We start from the raw sequence: 22797 nt of genomic DNA, 5'->3' as shown, positions 1-22797 counted from the left end.
AACGGGTGAGAAAAAAGTTCGGGCGAAGACCCTTTTAGACTTTTTCCCCGCCCCCACTAACTGCCCCAGAGTCTCCGAGAATGACGTCTATCATGATTGTCTTGAATTGACTCCATGTTTACTAAGAAATTTAGCTTAATTTATAACCCGATAGTGAAAAAGCATTCAAGGTACACAAACCTCTATTAAGCTGCCAACCCCTATTAAGCGGCCACCCCCCATTTCCCCGAGGGTAGCCCACTGTATTATTTGTAAACCAAAAATAATTGCACAGCGCGAAAAGACCTAGGTACGAGTTTAGCGTTACAGTATTTACGCAGGGAGTGCAGGTAGCGGTTGTCTAGTAAAAGATGACAACACGGGCAATGGTTAACTATTCATTCTTTTCATTGCTTAATTTAATCTCTTCCTACTCAACAAGATTGTGTGCTCCCTGTGGTTCCAAGCCTTACGGACCGTTACGTATTAGGATAGAAATTGTCCTACCCCTAGCCCCTAAAATGGGGTGACAGCATTGCGTGACGAACAAACAACGAACCGCTGCAAGCAAGGATTCAAGCAGCAATAGATCAAACGATGATCAAACGTAATGTTTTGGTGGAGTGCAAAGCAAGCAACTATTTACAAATCACTTAGCCGTTTTTGACTTAGATGCAGTGGTGATCATACATGTCGAAAGAGGGTCATAGATTCATGATATTCGACCATTAAATAAGTTGATAGTTGGCGATGAACATCGGACGTTGTGTAAACAAAAGCAAACTTCTGCTTTATGTGCGACGAATGGTGACGGAAACACGTCAAATCGGCGTTTGGACCTGCCTTTTACAGCAAATAAGGTTGGAACATTTCGAAATTATCAGCTCTGTGTCTATTTCAACTTAATATAGCTCAAGACATGTGGCGCGTGCTAAAATATATGTCTAACCCGTAAACTGAAATTTGACGACAGACGGTCAAATATCTGCATTTTTAACGTACTTTGAAAAGCTCTCGCGTCGCTCACAATCATTTGCCCAAAGAAATTTTTACAGGAATCTGTAGACTATCCTTCTGCAATTCAACCACCAGTAGCTTAATCCATTTGAAGGTTTCGCACATGGTGAAAATCAATTATTTTTACGAAGTACCTTTAAGGTGGCCGAACACAGTTTTCAAGAGCCTATGCCTAATTCACCATTACTTTTAAGCTATTTATGCTTTGGCGCCCGTGTTTTGCAAGCGTCAAGGTTAACCACAGAAGGGTTTATTATCGCATTTTGGCTAAGGTGTGTGCTGTTGCCATGGCAACGGGGCTGGTTAAAAACAAGGCTTAAAAAATGGTTTTTGTTTATTTAAAAAAAAATCCAGTCGTTAGATTCTTTTCATCATTTGCCCACTACGAATTGACATTAAATCCCTTCTGTCAACACTGTTCTAATAAAATTTTGACATAGGCGATTTTCGTAATTCGCCGTTAACCGTTTTCACTGCATGTTCTGTATTATTAAAAATTCCCTATGTCAAAATTCAAATTTTTCGCGATAAATCATTCACGTGGTTTCTGAACTATTTTTTTGCCAAATTTCTTGAAATTCTAACGACTGGATCGTTAGAAATCGGCATGTTTCTGCAAAAGCAATCGGTCTCAATTTTTCGAGCAACTGCGCATGCGCTGCATTTAACTGGGTTCTTTCAGTAACAAAGAAAAAGCTGAGAATTGCTGGGTTCTTTGCGTCGCTACCTTTTCTAACATATCTTTGTAATAAAAGACTAAAGCCATCAATATACTGCGTTCAATAATAGAGAAAAATAGCGCAGATAGTGCGGGTGTTGAGTAAATAAAATGATCGCTCTGTTGACGGCATGTTTGTTTTTGCAATCCTTGTGCGCGCGCTGAATTGCATCAGGAAAAGCGCGCGCGAAAACTGTGTTCGGCCACCTTAAGAGAATGAAATACATGTCTTCGAAATTTAATTATTTTACACCCAACAAAAACCGCAACATTCCCAAAAATCAACCCAGTACACAATTAAACATTGCACAAAAACATTTGAGTGTTTTAAAGACGAGAGAATGATGTGGTTTTGCATGCGAGGCTCTCAAACTTGTTTAATAAAATGGTGCGTCAAATGACGATTTTAACGGAATTTGGTAATTTGCATATTTCTTTGAAATAAAAGGATATTTTGCCAAAAAAACTATCCAGTAGTTTTTGTCATACCCTAGCCTATCTACCGTTAAAATATGAGCGAAATCAAATTTTCGGCCCTTGCTGAGTTATTTTCCAGATTTATGGACAGGGACTCTTAATTTCTTTATATTACTTTTTGGTCAAAAATACGTAAGGTACTTAATTGTCAACTAAGACTCCAGTCGCGTCCCGTTGTGGTTGTTATTAGTTTCTTTTCATTTCTCTTCTTTTCTTTTTCCTTTTATTGCTGTTCTTGGTCACATTCCTTTTCCATGCAAGTCATCTCTAGATTGATAAAAACGAACATTTTCAAAAAATCCAGCCTTTATTTATGCTCTTCTTGGAGCATGTTTTACAAAGTTTAGTTAAGGCTATACAAGGCCCTATATTGTCAGCCGGCTAGGAGGCGCGGTGGCCTCATGGCTAGTGCGCTCGACTTCGGATCGAGTGGTCCGCGTTCGGGTCCTGGGGCCCGTTCCTCGAAAGCCCCGGAAACTTTTCGGGCCCGTAAAGCCACAGCGAAATCTCGAACTTTATGATTACAGAGCTGTTTTATTTACATATTCTTAATATGAAGAAAAGATCCCTTCATACAAGAAGTTTCAGGCGTATACACTTCTCCGTTTTCAATTTCTTTCTTTTTTCCCTGTCAATAAATAAACTTGAGCGCGGTTGCCCAGAGTATTTGTGTGCTTTTTTGGGTCAGCGTGTAAAACATTTTATACGTCCTTGATTAAAACGCTCATACTACTACACTAAACATCCCCCTTACAATCACGAATTTTAAAATATAAACCCGATCATATCCTTGAAAGGCATTCAGATTGAAGGTGCGATATGAAAGATCGATAAATGAACCAAAGCAGAGGTAAATTAAACGAAATAATTAAAATTTAACTATTACTATATGGTTTTTAACCAATAGATATCGCACTACTCAGTACCACGCGACACTCGGGGTGATTTTCAATTTTCTCATCCTGCTTTATAATAAACGTTTGTCTTTATAAACCTCAATGCTCCACCTTTGACCTCGAGAACATCACATTTCTCCGAGATCTTCGAACAATACAAAATATAACGTAAATATAACGTAATTTTCGGTCAGGGGTGCCCGAAATTGAACGCTCGACACTCTTAAAACCTGGACCAGAACAAAGCTGGAACAAACCAGAACAAACGTGGACACTTAAAACCAAGACCAGAAACTAAATCCTGATTCCTCAGCTGCAATATGATTGTGGTCACGCGTTCAAGTTCCTTCAAAAACGATTTCTGAGCATGCTTAGAGAGGTAAACCACTGTAACTAATGCTGGCGTACCTTGCGATTTCTCCCGGAGGTTTCAATTTCTTTTAGCCACCAAAAGGATTGCGGTCTCTGGGAACGAAATTGACCGTCGGTCCAAATCACAAATTGCTGTACATGCATAGAAGGGCGCAACAAACTCTTGAAATAGCGCTGTACTGCTGATAGAGTTCTTTAATTTTTTCATATCACATCATTTTATTTATTTGTTAATTGTACAACTCCAATTCACATGTCATTCCTCAAAGGGAGGGTGTAAAACGCGGAGCTGTGGGATCGTACAATTGATCCGGAGACCCTACGATGGATTAGCATCCCATCCAGGGAGGAGTAGAAATATTCCTAGACGCTTCATGCTATAGAAACCGAGATAAGCTCCGGCTGTATGATCCACTTGGTCCGCCACAGACTTTGTACTATATTGATCCGTAAGAAATCGAACCGTACATGTCGTGAGACGATGGATTACTGATCGTAACGACATTGGTGAATTTCATCATAAAAGCGTTACTCTAGATCTTGGAAACCATTGTAACTTGCTTCGTTCAAAACGTGCTACTCGTACAAAAGTATGCGAAGATACTCTGCAAGCTACCGGCGGAAAGCAAAGAGAATACCACGTGGTAATTAAATCATTCTTTCACATCCAAAGCGCCAATCCTTATACAATTTTTCTGCTGATAATTTATTTTGTAGCTGGTAACTGTTAGTTTTTCTGGTAATAGTCAATTTATTACATATGCTGCTTTCTTATTTTACCCATAACACCCTTAAGCCTGGTTCACAATAGCGACATAAGGACATCGACATAACGACATAACCAAAAAAATCAGTTTTATCTTTATGTCGTTATGTTCATGCTGTTATGTTGCTAATATGTCATTATGTCTACACGTTCACACTACAAACATAACGTCCTTTTTATGTCGTTCGTGACGATGTCGTTATGTCGTTATGTCGCTAGTGTGAACCAGGCTTTATACACGCAAACAGTAATAAAACATAAAGGTCATAATATAAATTGAAATGGTTTCACTTGTTTGGTACAAAAAGCCGCTGTATGACGTCATTTGACGTCAACTGACGTCAACCGACGTCACCCCGAGGCCTAATGTCATCATATTGCTAGCTGAAGCAATACAGTGAAACGGCGACAAAATAAACCTCTTCGAAAATATATTTGGCTCAAGTCTCTGCAATGACTCGGTAAAATTTTCAGAACTCAACATAAAAATATTTTTGCAGCAGGATGGTTGTCGTGTTTCAATTTATGGCTCTTGCACTCCAAGTAAAGGTCTGCATAATTTTAAGGAAGCGAAACATTTCGCTTTTTCCTCCATCACTCGCTATTTACTCGCAGCAAAGTAACAAACTACATTTAAAAGAGTTACGTTACCGCATTATGCTAAATATTGCTTTGCTTGTGGCAGAAACTCAATGACTCAGTAAATAGATTAAACGATTATTTTTAGCGCAAAAGTGAGTCAGCAATCGGAATCATCGGATGAAAAGTAACAGCACTAAAAGTTTTGTAATCCGTTCCTTCCAGTATAGAAATCTTTAAAAACCCATCATCAAATCCAGAACTTTCGATAAGAAAAAATATAAATTCTGTTTATTTTTGTTAAGTCAAAATGCATTTTTAAACAATTTATTTATTCATAAAACTTCCGCTTTCGCCCCTGGTAGAAATATCAGAAATGTGCACGTCAACATCAAAAAACTCTCAGAGACTAAGCAAAAGATCATTTTGGCATGAAGATGGCAGCCTTACTTAAGCCAGCTGAAAATTCACAACACGTTGCTTCCAGTAAAGAAATTGTCAGTGGAGATTTTGTTCCAAAAGCGACACTCTACCGGCCATGCGACCTTATTTTGGTGGTTGAAGATGGCAAAGAATTCGAAGCTCACACACAAGTTCTTTCAAAGGCGAGTCCTTTCTTCGAAAAGCTGCTGAAGAGTAATATGAAGGAGTCTAACGAGAGAACTGTTCAACTAGAGATGTTCTCCGCGTCTGTTATGGGAGATGCACTGCAGTTTATGTACACCGGTCATGTTCAGATATTGGATGAAGACAGCGCCCGAGACTTGGTTATTGTGGCTGATTATCTGTTTTTACCCAAGTTAAAAGCTATCGCTGGAGGAGTTTTAGTAGAGGAGTTAAATATTTCAAATTTTCTTTCAACCTACTATTTTTTGCAAAGATACCAATGCGAAGATTTTGTTTTCAAGGCCAAAAAGTTTATTCTTGCAAACTTCAACACTTTATACGCATCCAACCAGAAAGAGGTTTTGAGTATGTCGAACGAACAACTCCAAATGTTTATTTCAAGTGACGAAATAAATGTTACCGCCGAAAAAGACATTTTTTACATCATTCTTGCATGGGTTGATCACGACAAAAGCAAGCGAAAGAAATATTTCCCCGAGTTATTTCGTCAAGTTCGACTGCTTTATACTTCGCTTGACTTCATACTCAGTGACGTTGTATCAAATGATCTTGTGAAAGACAGTGCAGGCTGTGTGAGTCTTGTTAGAGATGCCTTGATCCTGATTGAGTCTAAACGCTTCGATAGTCTTGCCGTCACGCCAAGAAAGTCGCTTCAGGAACCGGTCATTGTAGCCTGTAGTTCATTTACAGGTCAAGATATGAAGTGTTATTCAATTCGTGAGGATTGCTGGTACAGGTCCGGCGAGATGACATTTTGTTTGGATGACAGCCATCTTGTCCCTTGTCATGGTAAAATCTACGCTGTACACATTGCAACGCCTCAGCAACCGCACGCTTGGCATGGTGGACAAGCATTCAGGTATGGAATGGAAAGTTATGATCCAAACTCTGACAACTGGAAGTCATTACCATACCAAGACCACAGAGATTTAAAGCAGGTATTTCTTGGAAGTGATGAAGAAATGTACGCTTTGATGTCTGAACCGTGTGAGGAGTGCCACGAATTGACTCAGCCACATGAAGAATCGAGACCTCACTGGGCCCACTGCAGCAAAGAAACACATCTTTCCTTCATTACGAAGTACAAACCCGAGTCAAACTCGTGGGAGGATGTATCCTCATTTGATCATTTGAAATTAAGGCACGATTTTTGCATTGTAGCCAAAGGGAATTTCATATACTTTATTGGCGGAGCAGAATGGCATGACGCTGGTTACACGTACCTCGCTGATGTGGAAAGGTACGATCTCAGCAACAACCAGTGGGACAAAGTAGCTGACCTGCAAAAGGCAAGGAGTTGTGCTACCGGGGCTGTGGCGCACGGCAAGATTTTCATTGCTGGTGGAGTTAATCACCTGGGGAAAGGGCCTCAAGGCTGGCGATGTGAAGCATTCGATGAACGAACAAATGAATGGCATTTTATTCCAAGGTTTGAAATAGACCCTTGTGCGAATCCAAAACTCTTGTCTGTGGACGACAAGCTGTATGGTCTGCATACAACTACCTGGTTTAACAGATTTGTTCCACATCAGAGACAGGTCGAATGCTATGACCCGGATACCAGAGCATGGAACCGGAAAATTGTAATACCACTGGATCATGTAAGTCACTGTTGTTCAATGAGAATTAGCCTCGAATTCCTCCATAGTCAAATGAAGAAAGACGACATGAGATGTTATTTTCCTGATTATTCAAGGGACGCGACACGTCCTGTTCATTATCCGCGCGGCGTATCTTTCTTTACCACACAAGAGTCTGCGAGGGAGAGAAGGCGGCAGAGAAGGCGGCAGAAATGCATCATATTGTGACTAAGCTGGTAGCTTAATTAGCTTTAATTTCTTTATATTACTTTTTGGTCAAAAAATACGTAAAGTACTTAATTGTCAACTAAGACTCCAGTCGCGTCCCGTTGTTGTTGTTATTGGTTTCCTTTTATTTCTCTTCTTTTCGTTTTCTTTTTATTGTTGTTCTTGGTCACATTCCTTTTCCATGTAAGTCATCTCTAAATTGATAAAAACGAACATTTTCAAAAAATCCAGCCTTTATTTATGCTCTTCTTGCAGCATGTTTTACAAAGTTTAGTTAAGGCTATACAAGGCCCTATATTGTCAGCTCTAGGAGGCGCGGTGGCCTCATGGTTAGTGCGCTCGACTTCGGATCGAGTGGTCCGCGTTCGGGTCCTGGGGCCCTTTTCTCGAAAGCCCCGGAAACTTTTCGGGCCCGTAAAGCCACAGCGAAATCTCGAACTTTATGATTACAGAGCTGTTTTATTTACATATTCTTAATATGAAGAGAAGTTCCCTTCATACAAGAAGTTTCAGGCGTATACACTTCCCCGTTTTTAGACACAGATGGATTAAAAATGGCTTTACGGGCCCGAAAAGTTTCAGGGGCTTTCGAGAAAGGGGCCCCCGGGGGACATTGCATGTGTTGTGGTCTCGGGCAATACACTTTACTCGCCCAGTGCCTCTCTCCATCAGGGTGTATAAATGGGTACCGGAACCCAACGATGGACTAGCATCCCATCCAGGGGTGGGGGGTAGGGGAAAGAGTAGAAATACTCCTAGTCGCCTCAGGTTACAGAAACCGAGATAATTAAGCTCCAGCCTGATAGGTTACAGGTCTCGCATGCAGACTATTTGTTAGTTACAGGTAACCCTTTTTGTTTTGCAAGTTAAGGCTGTTGCGTCATATTACGGAGACAAACATTATTTTCATCATTCACTCCTGAAAGAAAGAAAAAGTTGATAACAACCAGGGCAGGGTTGTTCGAAAGCCGATTAACCCAGGATTAAAAGTTAACAGAAGCATTAATTTTTTTTTGCATTTTTTACTGCTTATCCTTTGGGTAGTTTGAGATTATTACTCGGACTTCCGTAGGAAAGCCGAAGTCAAAATGCAGGCCGTTTTGCGCTGGCTGCCAGAAAGGACGGTTATAGTCCCATGCGTTCAAAGCGTTGAGCGTGAAAACTGGAGATGATGAGAATGGAACATCTTACTTTTTCGTGTGCTGGTTTCCTGGTGTATCAGGCTCGTTTGGGTCCGCCATGGATATTTTCTCTAGACCAGTGCCGGATCCAGACCTTGAGCTAAGGATGGGACCCGGTTTTGTTTTGCTTGCCCTGCCGGCCTTTCTTCTTTCTGTGTTTTTTTCCTTTTTTACCCAAAATGAGAGGGGCCCTCCCCTAGATCGGCCACTGTAGACTACATCTCACCAAACTACGAACCACGGCTCGACCAAACGAGCCTGATATGCTGCAGAAGCGTAACGAAAGGTACGATCAGGCATAAGTATCAATAACTAGTTCTTATTAACCAAGCGGGAGGTCTGTGGGAGAATCTTCACACCAAGGTCGTCAGTAGACCGCACGTAGTGAGGTCTGTACTCGCGACCGAGGTCAAGATTCTCTCATACCGACCGACCGACCGACCGAGCTCGCGATTAATAAGACATATGTTATATAGCCAAACAACAAAAATTAATGTTGCTCCAAGTCGCTCAATGTAGCCGGCTCGTAGTCGCTGCCAATTTGCTTGCGAATTGGCATGTAAACTGTGGTCAGACGAAAGGCGAACTCAATTGTATTTTTTCAATTTCTCTAGCTTCTTTTATTGGCACACAAAATTTCTTACAGGCGGTTAAGTCGCTCTTTGTCTTTTGTTGATTTTACTTCTGAAGTAGCAAAAACAATCTGCTGTCAACAAGAAAATTTTGTTCTAGAGGAATAGAGTCACTCCCGGGGGGAGACTCCCTTACAAAATGGACGGGGGTGCTTGTCGTACCCTTTTGGGGGTCAACAAAGCAGTTTTGGTACCTCTAAGGGTTTTCAGCCTCAAAAGGTCCACAGCAGGAGTTTTGCGGCACCTTTTAGGGCCGGTATTGAGCCCCCAAAAAACTTTATGACAGGATATATTTGAAAATCAAGTACTTCTTAGGGGTGAAAACTTGTCAAGCCACACCCACAAAACAAGATCTTGGCACCTCTCAGGGGTTCTTTTGAAAATTTCCGACGACAACCCCCGTCCTTTATATATGAGAGTCCCCCCGGGAGTCATTGCCCCAAACACACTAATTGAGGAATATTTCATTTTAAATACCCACAACTAAGTTAGACCGTAACAACAGATATGGCGGTCATCAATGTAATGTAGTAGAATTCTATATTATTAGACTAGTATACTAAGTAGGTAGTAATGTAACTTTATATCACAAATTTGAACACGAGAGCTAATTGTATTAATGGCCTGATTGGCTGAGCGACTTTTACACTATCAGCCAAAAGAGCGAGTGCAGTGGCTGACGGTCGTCCTTCGGCTTCATCAGCCATCACCTCATAGAAATCTCCAGCTGATAAACTAATTGTTTAAGTGTCACTAAAACGTATTTTCCTTTCAGAGATTTTTGCTCAATAATAAAGTTCGAACACTGTTGACTATTTTTCGCGAACGGTACTCGAAAACTGCTTTTTGAGCCGCTCGAAGTTTGCTGGTTAAGCCCAAAATTGGCGGCCATATTGGCGCGGCCAAAACATCCTTGTACGTCACTTGTTGCATAACTCTCATGCCGTGATGAAAATGAAGGTCTCTAAACCTTTACGGGGCTACTTCTGTGAAATTTTTTGCCAAATGTAAAGTTCATTATTTAATCTAACATTTTTAGAAAAACTGAAAACTAATCTTACATCACGCTCGAGCTAGCGAGAAAAATAATGTTTCTAATAAAAGATAGTAACAAGCCACCAAGGTTTCACTAGGAAACATTCATAATTTATTGATTGGGATATGGGCCTATGGAGATTTGGAAGACAAGCCATTTTCTCGTGTAGTAATTTGGGGGGAAGGGGTGGGAGGAGCTGCTGAAAAACGAAATTGAGGCCAGAGACTTAAAGCTTGGTTCTCACATCCCGCCGACCCACCTGCGAGGTAGTCGCCGGTTGCAATTAACAACGTTCGGCGATCTGTTCCAGTGTGTCCCCGGCGCATCTGCGATGGATCGCTGACGTACTCGAATTGGTGCGAAATGCTAATCGAATTGGCGCGCGCAATTTTCAACCATTCCAGCAGTAAATATGGATCGAATCGTCTTACTGAAGTACGTTGCGTCCGCAGATGATGTTCACATAAAATATTTTCATCGCCGACAATCGCCGACAATCTCCGGTTTGCTGCGAAGTTGAACTCAGCTCAACTTCACTGGCAAGCCGCAGGCCAATGCCTGGGACAGATTATGATTCGGCGATAAATATTCACATATGCCATAACAGCATCCCAGGACTTGCCCCAGGTGTGCCGGCAGCATATGAGAACCAGGCTTTAGAAAGGATGGGGGGGAGGGGGGGAGGGGGGGGAGGGGGTGGCATAAAGAAATATGAGATAATTCTGGCTGGGAAGCACTCACCCAGTGGTATAAGAGCTCTTAGAGCCTTACCGTAAGTTCCCACATTCCAATGGACTTGATCGGTAGATCTCAAGATTCAGGATCAAGGACTTTTTAAATTCTCATTAAGCGTCTAACAGCCATGTCCATAAAGTGTTTGGTCGCTAACTAAGTAGTGAGTTGTCCCAAACTTACTTATAGGCCAGGTCAGGTCTAAGGTCCTTGTATCACTGTATGAGTACTTCAAATAGGCCGGGAGAACGTGACTGTAACACTATAGCTCTCGCCCGAAAACCCTCTTTCAGGTGTTTTTTTTTTTTTTGCTGCCTGACGTTAGCCGAGGAGCTGTTATTTCATCGGCTTGCGGCCAGATTTTCATGGTATAACTCGAAGGCATGTACATGACGTGTTTATAAATCTTTAGAGGACAAAAACTCGAATTCGTTTTTCGATAGTATCCCTCCTCTTTAAATGAATAAATAGGGTATGAAGAAAGGAAATTTGACCAGAACGTCCAGAACATTCACTGATAAATAAGGAACACAAGTATGTCGTGGAAAATGATTTTAACGAATTGTACGTATACGTTTCATAACCTTTCTCATGATTAGATTGATACACAAATAATATTAATGATCTGATGATCGCTTCAAGTGTGAAACTCGAGTAACTGTAGTTTGTATCCTAATTTGTATTAGATTGATATATAATTTGTAAAAAACATTTCGAGCTACTATTAGGAAGTTATCCTCTCAAGCTTAAATGATCTCTACCAATTAACCGAAATGACTAAATTGACCAATCAGTGACTTCTGTTTAGAAGTTGTATCCAAACTGTGTTTTGTGTTGATCTAAGATGCTTATTACTTAGGACTAGAGTAGTAATTGCGGGCATTTCATACATGTGATGCACCGGATTCTAATGTTTAGAGGAGTCTGGGTTCAATGGTGGCTAAGATTTTAAATCTCTTCCTTACCGACTGCCTCTCAGGCAAATTCAGAAATCTGTCTGAATGCTGAAGTTCCTGGAGGGTTACAAGTCGATGGATTAGTTTCTACAAAAAGGGGTTAAGCCTTCATTGGCACAGTAAGTGAGGTCCAACTGGTTATTACTTTGACTGCCGGACCCAAAAACACAACACTGGGACACAGATCCCCAGTGGGGAACTCCTATATAAAACGGACAGAGGTGCTCGTGAGAAATTTTGAAAAGAACCCCTAAGAGGTACCAAAATCATGTTTTGTGGGCCTGGCTTGAAAGTTTTTTTTCACCCCTTAGAGGTGTCAATTCTAAAACAACACATTATCTCCTCTCATATTTTTTCGGATCAACACCCTAAAAGTACCGCGAAAGCTCCCGCTGTGGACCTTTTGAGAATGAATACCTTAAGAGGTAACAAAACCGCTTTTTTTAACCCCTAAAAAGTACGACCACCACCCCCGTCCTTTTTATATGGGATTCCTCCCCCCCCGGGCCCAGAACAGATCGGTAAAAAAATATCGCAGCACTGCAACTATCTTATTTATCTCCAAAACTGCGCTTATGGATGGGCATGTAAACTCTCTGAAGTTGCTGTGCTCACTGCCACATTTAGCGCCCGAACTATCGAAGAAGGCCAAACATTAGGCCAACTGTCGGTAACCGGTCGGCAGCCTGTCGGTTACTTGTCGGCGACATTAAAGCGACAGTTTCAGGGGTTTCACTCATGTTTTAAGCAGGGGGGGGGGGGGAGGCTGGTTTTCACAGGTGCGCAAAAATTATTAACTGAACTTTGTTATAAGGAAGACTTTCCTCTGCATGGTCAAACCAGGCGGGCAAAATCACCCTCACAGCCGGTCAATTTGCCCGGCGTCCGGCAATGATTAAAAACCCCTGCAGTTTCTTTGGGGGTCAGATCTTCATAATTACATGGGTTAGCATGGAAGTTAGGAAACTTGGTACCCCTGCAATCAGACCAACTACCACCCGAGTTTCAACATTCGGTTCAGTTGACCAAGAGATGTTCAACTGTATAGTGATCTCCGAGAAGCGTCAGCTAGACAAACCAGATCACAATATTTTGCAGTTTATACTTATTTATTGGTGAATAAACCTCAAGACAGCATGGACAAACACTCTTCAGATAACTTAAGTCACTCTTTGCAAGGCATCATCAAGGCCAACACATTTCAATAAATTAACAATTGTCCCTTTTTCTAGTAATACAAGTTACATTGTTGATCTTGCACGGGCATATGTGGCATATATAAATTCTATGCAGGCACACTTTCATAACCCATAGGGCTGCTTCAGGCATAGGTCTCCACCGTTTGTGTGAACAAGTGGAGGAGTTTTAACTGTTACACTAATTTAAAATTCACTCAAGGTTATTACTGCTTACTTTAAGAAAGTGAGGAAGATTGATTGAACACATGGTATACAGGCGGACCTAAAACACCCAGTTAAGAAGAGGAAGAGGTAGCATGCTTGACCTCCTTCCGGCAAATGGAAATATTTATTGGAATATCTTTGAAAGCTGAGGATTTGAATGACAGATGTTGAATTTTCCCAGGGATAAGGGATGAGGTAACACCCAATCCACCAATGTAGTATATTAACAACTAAGTATTATCGACTTGATTGTTTGCAGTAATGCAAGACACTTTAGTGTTCCAAAACTTAAGGTTCTTGCCAGTAAATGTTTATTACTTCAAAGAGTTTTTGGGCAACCAAGAAAAAGGGGGAGTGTTGCTGAGGACTCAACACCAAAGTGCATTAGGTCTGTAAGTTCTCCATTATTTTGCCTAATCAATTCTTCCTGGCCTTTCCAAGGGAAAAATCGCTCAATGGTAATCAGAATATAACAAATTTATTACATCCAGATAAAGAACTTAGCACAATCTTGGTAGTGATATTGTGAACAAGTCATCGCACTCATTATGGAGGATGATAAGGATTATTAAAAAAAACTGGTGTATATTGAAAATTGGTTAGTGACATTACTTCAACAGCAGACAAAAAATAATCAAAAAAAGGGGTAGACAAGAACTGGAGACACCGAAAAAAGAAAAAAAAACTACATTTGGGACTGTTTAAAATTAACTGTTTTACGATACTTTGTCCTCTTGAATCTATGAAACGTTGAACTCATGTGACTTGTCTCATCACCAAAAGATTGTACTAAGAAAAATAATTAATAATTTAGGCACTATTGTACTTATCAAGGGATATTTGTGAGTTAGGTAACTTTAGTCTGCAACACACTCATACAGTTTACTTTAGAATATCACTGCAACGAGTGAACAATAATACTAATAATAATACTGTCTGATAACCAGACCAGGGTTTATTTTTACAGCTGAAGGAATAACATGACATGCAGTCAATTCTCTCTCTTTCTCTCTTTCTCTTTATTTAATATGGATACCTGGTGCTGGTCCTTGCACACTCATAAGCTGCACAGTGGCCACCTCCCTAGATAGACAAGTGGCAACAGTATCCCATTTAGAGTGAGAGGGTTGAGTGTCATTATTGACTTGTAACCTTAATATTTAATAACCAATGCCACGCAATTATGTCAATTCATGGCAACTGTAGTTAATCCTAATTAACTGACTTTATTTCAAACACAAAATACACTTACCAAAGGCATGATTTATGCTTTTAAATGAATTGTAGACTCTAAAGCTAAGGCTGTTCATTTGTTATCCTATCTTATCTTACCTCGTCTGTTATCTTTCAACCTGAAAATTCATGTTTCAAAGCATAAATGCAATTGCCATCTATCATATGCCTTTGGTAAATGGGTCTCAATTTGAAATATGAATCAGATGTCGAAGTGATCACACAAATTAAAAGATATTTTTTTATATATATATATGTGGCTGTTTACATGTACATGTAATTTATTTTAAAAAATATAAAAAGCTCTCTCCTAAATTAGATCACATTAACAACATATACAAAACTGAATTGCAGAATTTTACGTACTAATCAACACATAATGATAACTCCAGAAGGAGTTCAAACTGAGCTAAATCATGAGACTGGAAACACACATCAACCCTTATTTAGATGTTCACTGCAGCTGTGGAAAAGGGGAAAATACTACACAGTGCAGTTTCAATAACTCGGTTTATTTATTAAATAACGTGAACCCAGGTTGTAGTTCACTAGAATAAAAACACCAGATTTACCACACTCTCTTTGACTCTACAAACACCAGTTGACCTTCAGTTGGGAAAACAGATTTAGTGTTCTGCCTGTATTTTCAATCTTTACCTTAGATAATCAAATAATGCTGCCATCAACTGTCATTGCTTACATTAGAGACATGGCAACTCTTGCTTAGATGCACATGTACCAATCGACAATGATGGATGATTTTATATATTTATTTGGTTTGTCTGCTACTTGATAAAGCTCTAATGTCCAAACAAAAGTGTAGACAATTAAAAAAAATCCTGCAAAACCATATTGCCCATTGTAGTATGCACAGGTACGACAACTTTCCAGATTTCACCTGCTGAAAAGTTTTTTTAAAAATAAATACTTGGAAGTATTGGAAATCTTAAATGACTGCAGAGTTTTGCTCTCATACAGTAATTCTGCACAATTATTAAATATTCTTAAATGTCTCTGGGTCACCTTTTTAAATGAATGTAGAATTTCTCTTGTGCTACCTGAATCTGAATCTATGATACAATAAAATGCTTAATACAGCAATACAAAATATCTGTACAAATTGGACGCAAATTCTACTCTGAATTTAAAACTATGGATTGAAATGATGTAGCTCAACATTATACACCATGAACGACCTACACCTTTAATTCATTTTTGTAATGAATCGAAAGTGAACAAGACCTGATTTAGCCTAAGGGTATAGCCTCGGGTAATTGAGCTGTTTTTCAAAACATTATTGGCTCAAATTTCATTTGGGTCAAGGCACAACTGCACCAGCACACATCTGGGATGTTTAGAATGCTCTAAAACACAGCTCAGTGTGGCAATATAAGCGTATTTTGTTTTTCCTCACACACGTTTTCTGTTATTAAACCTGAACCTTGACTAGCCCTTGCATTCCTGGGTTTTGGTAATTACTCTTGGGAATTCTGCTTGGTCTGAAATTACAACAAAGATGTGAACGTTACATAGGAAGACCAATTAGAATTGAAAATTTTGTTACATTATATGTCAATTGAGTAATTTACTCATTTAAAAAGATATTTAATTATAAACATGTACTACCTTGGCGAGTCAGAGGGGCTACTCGACCCAGTTGATCCTCTTGGATTTCGAGGCTGATCTTTGACAAAGTTTCGACATGAAGCCAGTTTAGATTCAAGAGCCTGGATAGAGCGAAAAATAAAAAAATTAACATTGCTATAATCAAACAACCCTTTTCTTTGCACGACAAGATGTAAGAGGAGAGAAGAAAGAGTATAACATGAAAGAGATGAACATTTAATACATGTTTGTACCATTCCCTACAACAGAAACAGAGCAGAGTGGAGGACACACGTCAATGGCCCTATTCTCCCAGAAGAAAGAAGGAAGTATGTTGAGTGAGTCATTCCCAACAACATAACGATTCATCAGCACATTAAAAATAAAATCCCAAAGCAAATTGAAGAAAGCAAGAATAAAATGTTAGGGTTAATTATATTCAATGAATGGTTGTTACAAGCATAACAATTTAACATGACTTACCCCAACTTTTCTGAGAAGATCTCCCACGATGTTCAGAGCCGATATTCGTGCAGATGGTGTTAGTGGTGAATTTCCATAGCCGGAATGAAGCGGTGAGGTTCCTATAGATGCAGTTGTTAAATTCACAAGAGGGTCTGAGGTCTGAATCACAGTGTCTGTCTTCATTGGAGTTCCCTCTGGTTTTGATGGTTCCTTGTTTTCTTTGTTATTTTCTTTATCTTTGGTGAATTCTAATCCTTCACCAGGTTTCTTTTTCTCCTTTTCTTTAACTGCAAGTTCTTGTCTGAGATCTGAAAAGAAATATCATGCTGACATCTTAATAATAATAACAACAAATATTTTAACAGGATGACCCATCAGTGTACATGTATTAAACAATGTTATCAGAGGGGTCCTGGAAACGAAACTATTAATAGTAAAAATAAGATTAAAAAGGTAAAAATAGGTAAAAAAGGTGCACAATATTAGTAAAAAGAGATTACAAGAGATTCATTTACTGAGAGACCAAAAAAACCTTAATATTATAATTGTACATGTAACATAAGTTTACAGTTACCACCCTCTCGCGAGACAAGACTCTCGTTTTGAGAGACGAGTAAACCTCGCTATCTGGAGCTCAGTTATAGCGAACTCCCTGCTATGACAAGCACCTATAATTCACCCTTGGATATACCGTATATATACTTTTTCAGTGACTGTCTATTGGCTAACTTGAACCCCCAGCATCTCAAACTATCTTTTGTTTTGCTAGAGAGTTGGAAATAACAGGATTCCAATGGGATTTTCAGCACGTGATTTGGCAAAATTGACATTTAATTTGTTAAAAAACAGTCCAGTCTACATGTAATAGTCAAAAGATATTAGAGCAGACGTCAATTACATATCAGTAGCTTTGGTTTTGAATTTTGCCAGCCAAGCTCTTTCCAAAGTCTTGAGACAATTTCTGTATTCTTTAGTCTGCTCTTGCTACTCACAGAAAAAAAAAATTTTATTTATATATTTCTTGTCAGTCTGGTTAAAACCAAAGCCAGTCACACTATACAACATTCCTTGTGCTTTTTACTTCATAAAATTATGAACATTAAACTACTCGACAGAAAGCCAGCAAGGAAAACTATAAAGGAGCCCCACACTGAATGGTATGACAAAACAGAAGCAGTTGACTGTGTCATGAGTTTACAGAAACAACTGTGGTTTAATATGGTTTGATTTGAAGACGTTTTAGAATCAAAACAGTACAAACTGGGTTCTCTGAAAAACAAACAAGTTTTAGCTGTAGTAAGGGGATGTTCCAGTCTACAAAAACTCCTGAAATGTACAGATAAACTTGATCAACGTATAACAGCCTGTACATCATATACCTTAAACAAAGATATACATTTGTTACTTAATTGTTCAGAATACTGTGGAAACATCACCTAACAATGAAAGTCTTTGATCATGTTTCTTTTATTTGATCATAATTTAATTGATTGCATTTTTTCTCACTATGTTTTTGGCTTGTAAAATAATTTTCCAAAACTGCTCTTAAAGAATGAACCCTTCAGGCATTTGGGTAGCAGCGGAAATATCAAACAGTATCATATCCACAAATAAACAAAATATATTTTAAAGGGCTAATATCACAATTCAAAAGCATTTTCAACATGAAATATTATCTCTGTATCAGATGATACTTAAAACTAGTCAAGTACAGTCAGGCATAGTGTGCACATGATGTAGAAACATTCTAGAAGAAAGAACACATTGATAATTAATGAGGGCACAGTCATGGTTGGCTTCACAGAACATCGATAAATAGCTTTCCAAAACTGGGCTTTTCACATGAGAAAAGTAATATTTGCATTTATAGCCAACAAACGTTGACATAACATGTCTTGAGGTCCACTTGAGCTTTGCACTAAAGCTTGAAAGTCCAAAAATGATTGCAAAATGGCTTTGCATGACAACAATGATTAACTAAAGCTGGAGTATTTAATAAACTATTATTGTCTTACCCCTCGCTTCATCTTTTAGTCTTTGTACCGATTCTTGGAGTGTTTCCTTTTCATCTAATTCATTTTCAAGAATAGCATTTCTTTCTATAGCCTAAAAAATACGAACAGAATGTTTGGTTACCACTTATTCAGGGTAATATAAGCCAAGTTTTGATCACCCTTATTTAAGAGGAAATATTTCAGAAAATATGTGCACATAATCCCTTCTTTAGTATAAATCAAAACATAACATAAAATGTAAAAATTCCAGAACTATTAAAGAACTAAAGACAAAAAATGAGATAGCAACATTCAAGGTACAACTGTTAAATCATAAAGGATCTGAAGCATGAGTAGAATTTTAAAAAAACAACAGTTGTTGAGTAGAATTAAAAAAAAACAACAGTTGTTAATGGGTAAGTCAGTGCAACATGGCCATATAAGGCCACTGTAGCTCATTCCTCCCAGTACACAAAGCTTGATCATGTCCCAGTACACGTGCCCACGTGAGGCGAGCACAAAGACAAATGTGATCTGGCACATGAAAACAAAACTATAGAGAGTCTAACACAGACTTCTTTGAGCCATGGATGTCAACCAGAAGTTAATATCTTCCCTCTGTCTCATTTTCATGGCACGGCATGGCATGGGTTGAAAAGCTCTCATTTTAGCATTTACAATTTAACGTTTTAAATGAAATTTCGAGAACACACACCACAGAAGAGAAAATTCTACTTCTGATTCACATCCGTCTCTCAAAAATGTCTCATCCATAATGAGAAACCGAAAACGTCCTTGTCTTTCTGCTTACATGTACTTCATGTCAAAAAGTGTAACTGCAAGCAGATGACAGTGTTGCTTAGGAATCACTGAACTGGTAGCCAAATAGATGGTTGCCAAAAGTGATCTAAAACTTTTCAAAAATACAAGGTTGGACTCAAAAAAAACTTGTGCAACACTTTTGTGCAATACCAGTAATGTCTTTGGATATTTTTTGGCACAGTCTCGCATCTAGATGAAATTACATAATATAGCTTTAATTACCTGATTCAACTTCTGCTCAAAATCTTCTAAAGAGCATACTGTTGCCCTAAAATGAAAAGGGTACAATATTGCATATTAGTGTTACTGGCATTGTACATCAATGATCAACAACATAGTAACCATCCTTGTAACCTTCAAAAGCTTTGAATATAATAATCAACAAAGTAAATGTGGTAAATGCACTTCTGACGGTGCAGCTGACCGAAAGTCAGCTGCTCAAAGAATCCTCAGCATTCACAGTCCATATTTTTTTTTAGCCCAAAGTGATCATGCAACTAAATCAAAATCGTTCACTAGTGAGAATCATGAAAAAACTTCAGAAACTCTAAAATAATTAAACATGTAGACCTTTTCCAATAAAAATAAAGCCAAAATTAGGAATCAATCTTTAGTATTGTAGCACTTTCCACAAACAATGTTGTCTTTCCATTATCTCACTTCATCAATTACAGATTACAATAGCCTCCATGGTTCTGTAATTCTATTTTCCTAGAAACAAACTGCACTTTTTTTCAAAGACAAAAAGAAAACAATGACAAGTAAACACTGCTTTCATCCCGCCGAGTTTTTCAATTAAAGTTCCCACACTTGCTACTAAAAACAGACTTGTAAAAATTTTCGCTAAATTTATCAAGGTTAGATACCTTAGCACTTTATTGCGGAAAGTCCAACATGAAAACACTCCGAAAGAGGCACAGGAAATAATATTAAAAATAGCTTATAGACGAATGAACATGTATCCCACATCCCTTGTAATACAATCAGGTCAAACGAACATAATATTAATCCTCGAAATTCATGTAAAGCAGTTTCACGCTATTATTGAACGATCCACTTTGTCGTAATAAAAGAGCAAAAAATTTGTTTCGGGGGAGTAATTGGCGTCAGCTATGCTTAAATTTCTTAAATAAGTCGAGAAAACTTAAATCCAATTTATGTGAACTTAGTGCATAGCAACAGAAATTGATACGGGGATTATTTCCTCCGGAATAAAGCACGACCCTCGCGCGAGATTGTCACATGCCAGAAATGTACTTTTCGTAAACACAAATTTACCCGATATTTGCAGTAAATTACCCTCACTGGCAGGTCATTGACCATTACTAACACCTTGCCGAGGAAAAAAGACATACTTTATGTGGCTAGCTACAAAGAGTACAAATGAAAGTGTAATAACATGAATATTGCAACCCTCGGTGGAGCCACATTGGGACATTTCACGTAAGAGGTGACCGGTGCAACATCAAATGCAATTAACAACGCAAAAAAATAATATAAAGACATAACAAGAAATGGCGAAATGATCCAAACTGAGGTGTAAATGTTGTTGTTAGCTATACTTTTCAGCTGCAAAAATAACCGAACAACAGACTTCAATCTTGCCACAAACCTTTTCGCTCGCTCGAGATCGTCATTTGCTTGTTCGAGTTCCCGAACATATTTTTGGACTTCTTCTCGAACAGCTTTTAGCTGAGCAACTTCATCTTGAAGAGACGATATTGTAAGATAGGATTCATTCTGACTCGCATCTAGTCTCGCCTGTGTAAACGAGAGAAAACAGAACAGTTAAAACAGATCTACCAAACCATCGACTCGATCAACAGGCAAGATGGCGTCCACGAAGCAAGTCTTGCATTATTTACAAACTTTCATTTAAACAACAGATGAATTGGCGGAATGAGACTTACGCCATTAAAGCTAATATTTTCGAGTTACCTTTAAGCTTTCATTCTCCGTTTCTAGCCGTGTTTTTGCCGCTAAAAGCTCCCGCTGTCTGGCTTCGGCTTGCTCTAACTGCGTTTCCAATTCTGCTTCCAGTTCACGACTACCTTCTTGAAACTCGTCGAGTTCATCCCTTGCTTCTTGCAACCTTTTTCCCAAAAGAAATGATCAAATTAGACCTTCATCACTTCCCCTTTAAAATCGTATGACTGTCATCGAAGAATGTAACCCTGAAATACTCACTTTCGTTCTAAATCCTCGGCTACTTGTTTCCAGTATGTCGCCTCTTCTTTCGGGTCGGCGAATTCCAATTCCTTATCGCCCGTAGAAATACTCATTCCCGGCTGTCGCATAAGGACGGCAAGAAGTGTTCACCCCGAAGTACAAAAAAATTTTACCTTCTAGCAATCTACGACACAAGGAACAAGAAAACCGGCTCAATCGAGCCAAAACTCAGTTTATGTCTCGAAGCTTTCAACGAAATATGCAAACCGTTCCCGTGATGACGTCAACTCGTAAGATGTGATGCATTGTGGGATATAAAAGGAAGGCTGTGCTGATAAAATGCCTCGCGTGTTTTCACGCTTTTCTCAGTGAAACCAAAAACGTGACATTTGTTATGGGTTAATGGGTTTATCAATCAAACACAACAAGTAAAGTAAATCGGTTGATTGAATGTTCACAATTCCACGTAAATAGCATGGTGCGGGTAAAAAGCAATTTTGTCACTGGTCGTGTCAAAATTCATGGTGTTTTTTCGGTCGGTCTACAATCGGAATTACATCAAACAAAGGAAAAGAAAGTTGACTTATGATTCGAAATCAGCGAGGAGTGAGAAAGGTAAATTTTCGGAGGATCTTTGTAAGTATTACTCTAAAGAACTTCCCAGAAGGCACAAAATGCTATTTAAATTACAAAGATGTTTCAACCCAACGCGATTGAATAAAGGATTTTATACTGTGCGCTTTTTGATTGACAAAGATTTGATTGACAAAAAGCTCCTCAAAATTTTAGCAGGGATTAGTTGTCTGCTCCCAAGCCTGGCAGCTCATTGGAACCGGTGCTGGAGTAGGTGATTAGGCCCGTGCTAATTAATTCCCCCCACCCTCTACCCCAGAGATGGGATGTTAGTCCATCGATCGCGTGTCAGTAAGTCTCGAGCACGAAATCAAACACTCTCTCCTCCTCCAGTAAACCACTTCACTTCAGGCATTTATATGGTTTATCAGCAACTAAGCTCTTGGAATGTTGGAAGGACACTCGATCAGCCGTAAAGTCACGTGTTATTGCACTTTTTTCGCTATTGAAATTAACACCGAGCGTGTCAATCAGGAGTGTCAATAGGCACGAGTTTACACTGAAAACACATGATATCTAGGTTATTTCCCGCAGCACTTTTTTTCTTATCGGTCATCTACGCAGTCAAACTTACAAGATTGTATCTCACCGGAACACTCGAAAGCTTGGTCCTTAACATACCAAAAGCCCACGAACACAAACGGAAGTGCGCGCCACTACACGCGAGCGCGCGCGGGTCTTTGATTTTATTGCTTTG

At 39.1% G+C, this 22797-nt stretch overlaps 2 protein-coding genes across 2 annotated transcripts; one reads left to right on the top strand and one right to left on the bottom strand.

Annotated features, from left to right (window-relative positions):
- Nucleotides 1–5241: 5241 nt before the first annotated feature.
- Nucleotides 5242–7256, top strand: LOC145490614 (kelch-like protein 40). Its single transcript, XM_081469700.1, has 2 exons — nucleotides 5242–7032; nucleotides 7128–7256. The coding sequence occupies exons 1-2, from the start codon at nucleotides 5242–5244 to the stop codon at nucleotides 7254–7256; spliced, it is 1920 nt and encodes a 639-aa protein (XP_081325826.1).
- A 5306-nt stretch (nucleotides 7257–12562) lies between these two features.
- LOC145489358 (nuclear distribution protein nudE-like 1) lies at nucleotides 12563–21738 on the bottom strand. The gene is made up of 8 exons (XM_081468321.1): nucleotides 21486–21738; nucleotides 21237–21390; nucleotides 20911–21059; nucleotides 19521–19566; nucleotides 18498–18588; nucleotides 16501–16790; nucleotides 16039–16139; nucleotides 12563–15911 (listed from the first exon to the last, which is right to left on the bottom strand). The coding sequence occupies exons 1-8, from the start codon at nucleotides 21593–21595 to the stop codon at nucleotides 15842–15844; spliced, it is 1011 nt and encodes a 336-aa protein (XP_081324447.1). The 5' UTR covers nucleotides 21596–21738; the 3' UTR covers nucleotides 12563–15841.
- Between the last annotated feature and the right edge of the window lie 1059 nt (nucleotides 21739–22797).

The sequence above is a fragment of the Orbicella franksi genome, chromosome 6 (genome assembly GCF_964199315.1).
Source record: "Orbicella franksi chromosome 6, jaOrbFran1.1, whole genome shotgun sequence".
Lineage (NCBI taxonomy): Eukaryota > Metazoa > Cnidaria > Anthozoa > Scleractinia > Merulinidae > Orbicella > Orbicella franksi.
The sequence above is the reverse complement of the archived record's forward strand: the minus strand, read 5'-3'. Positions and strand labels throughout refer to the sequence as shown.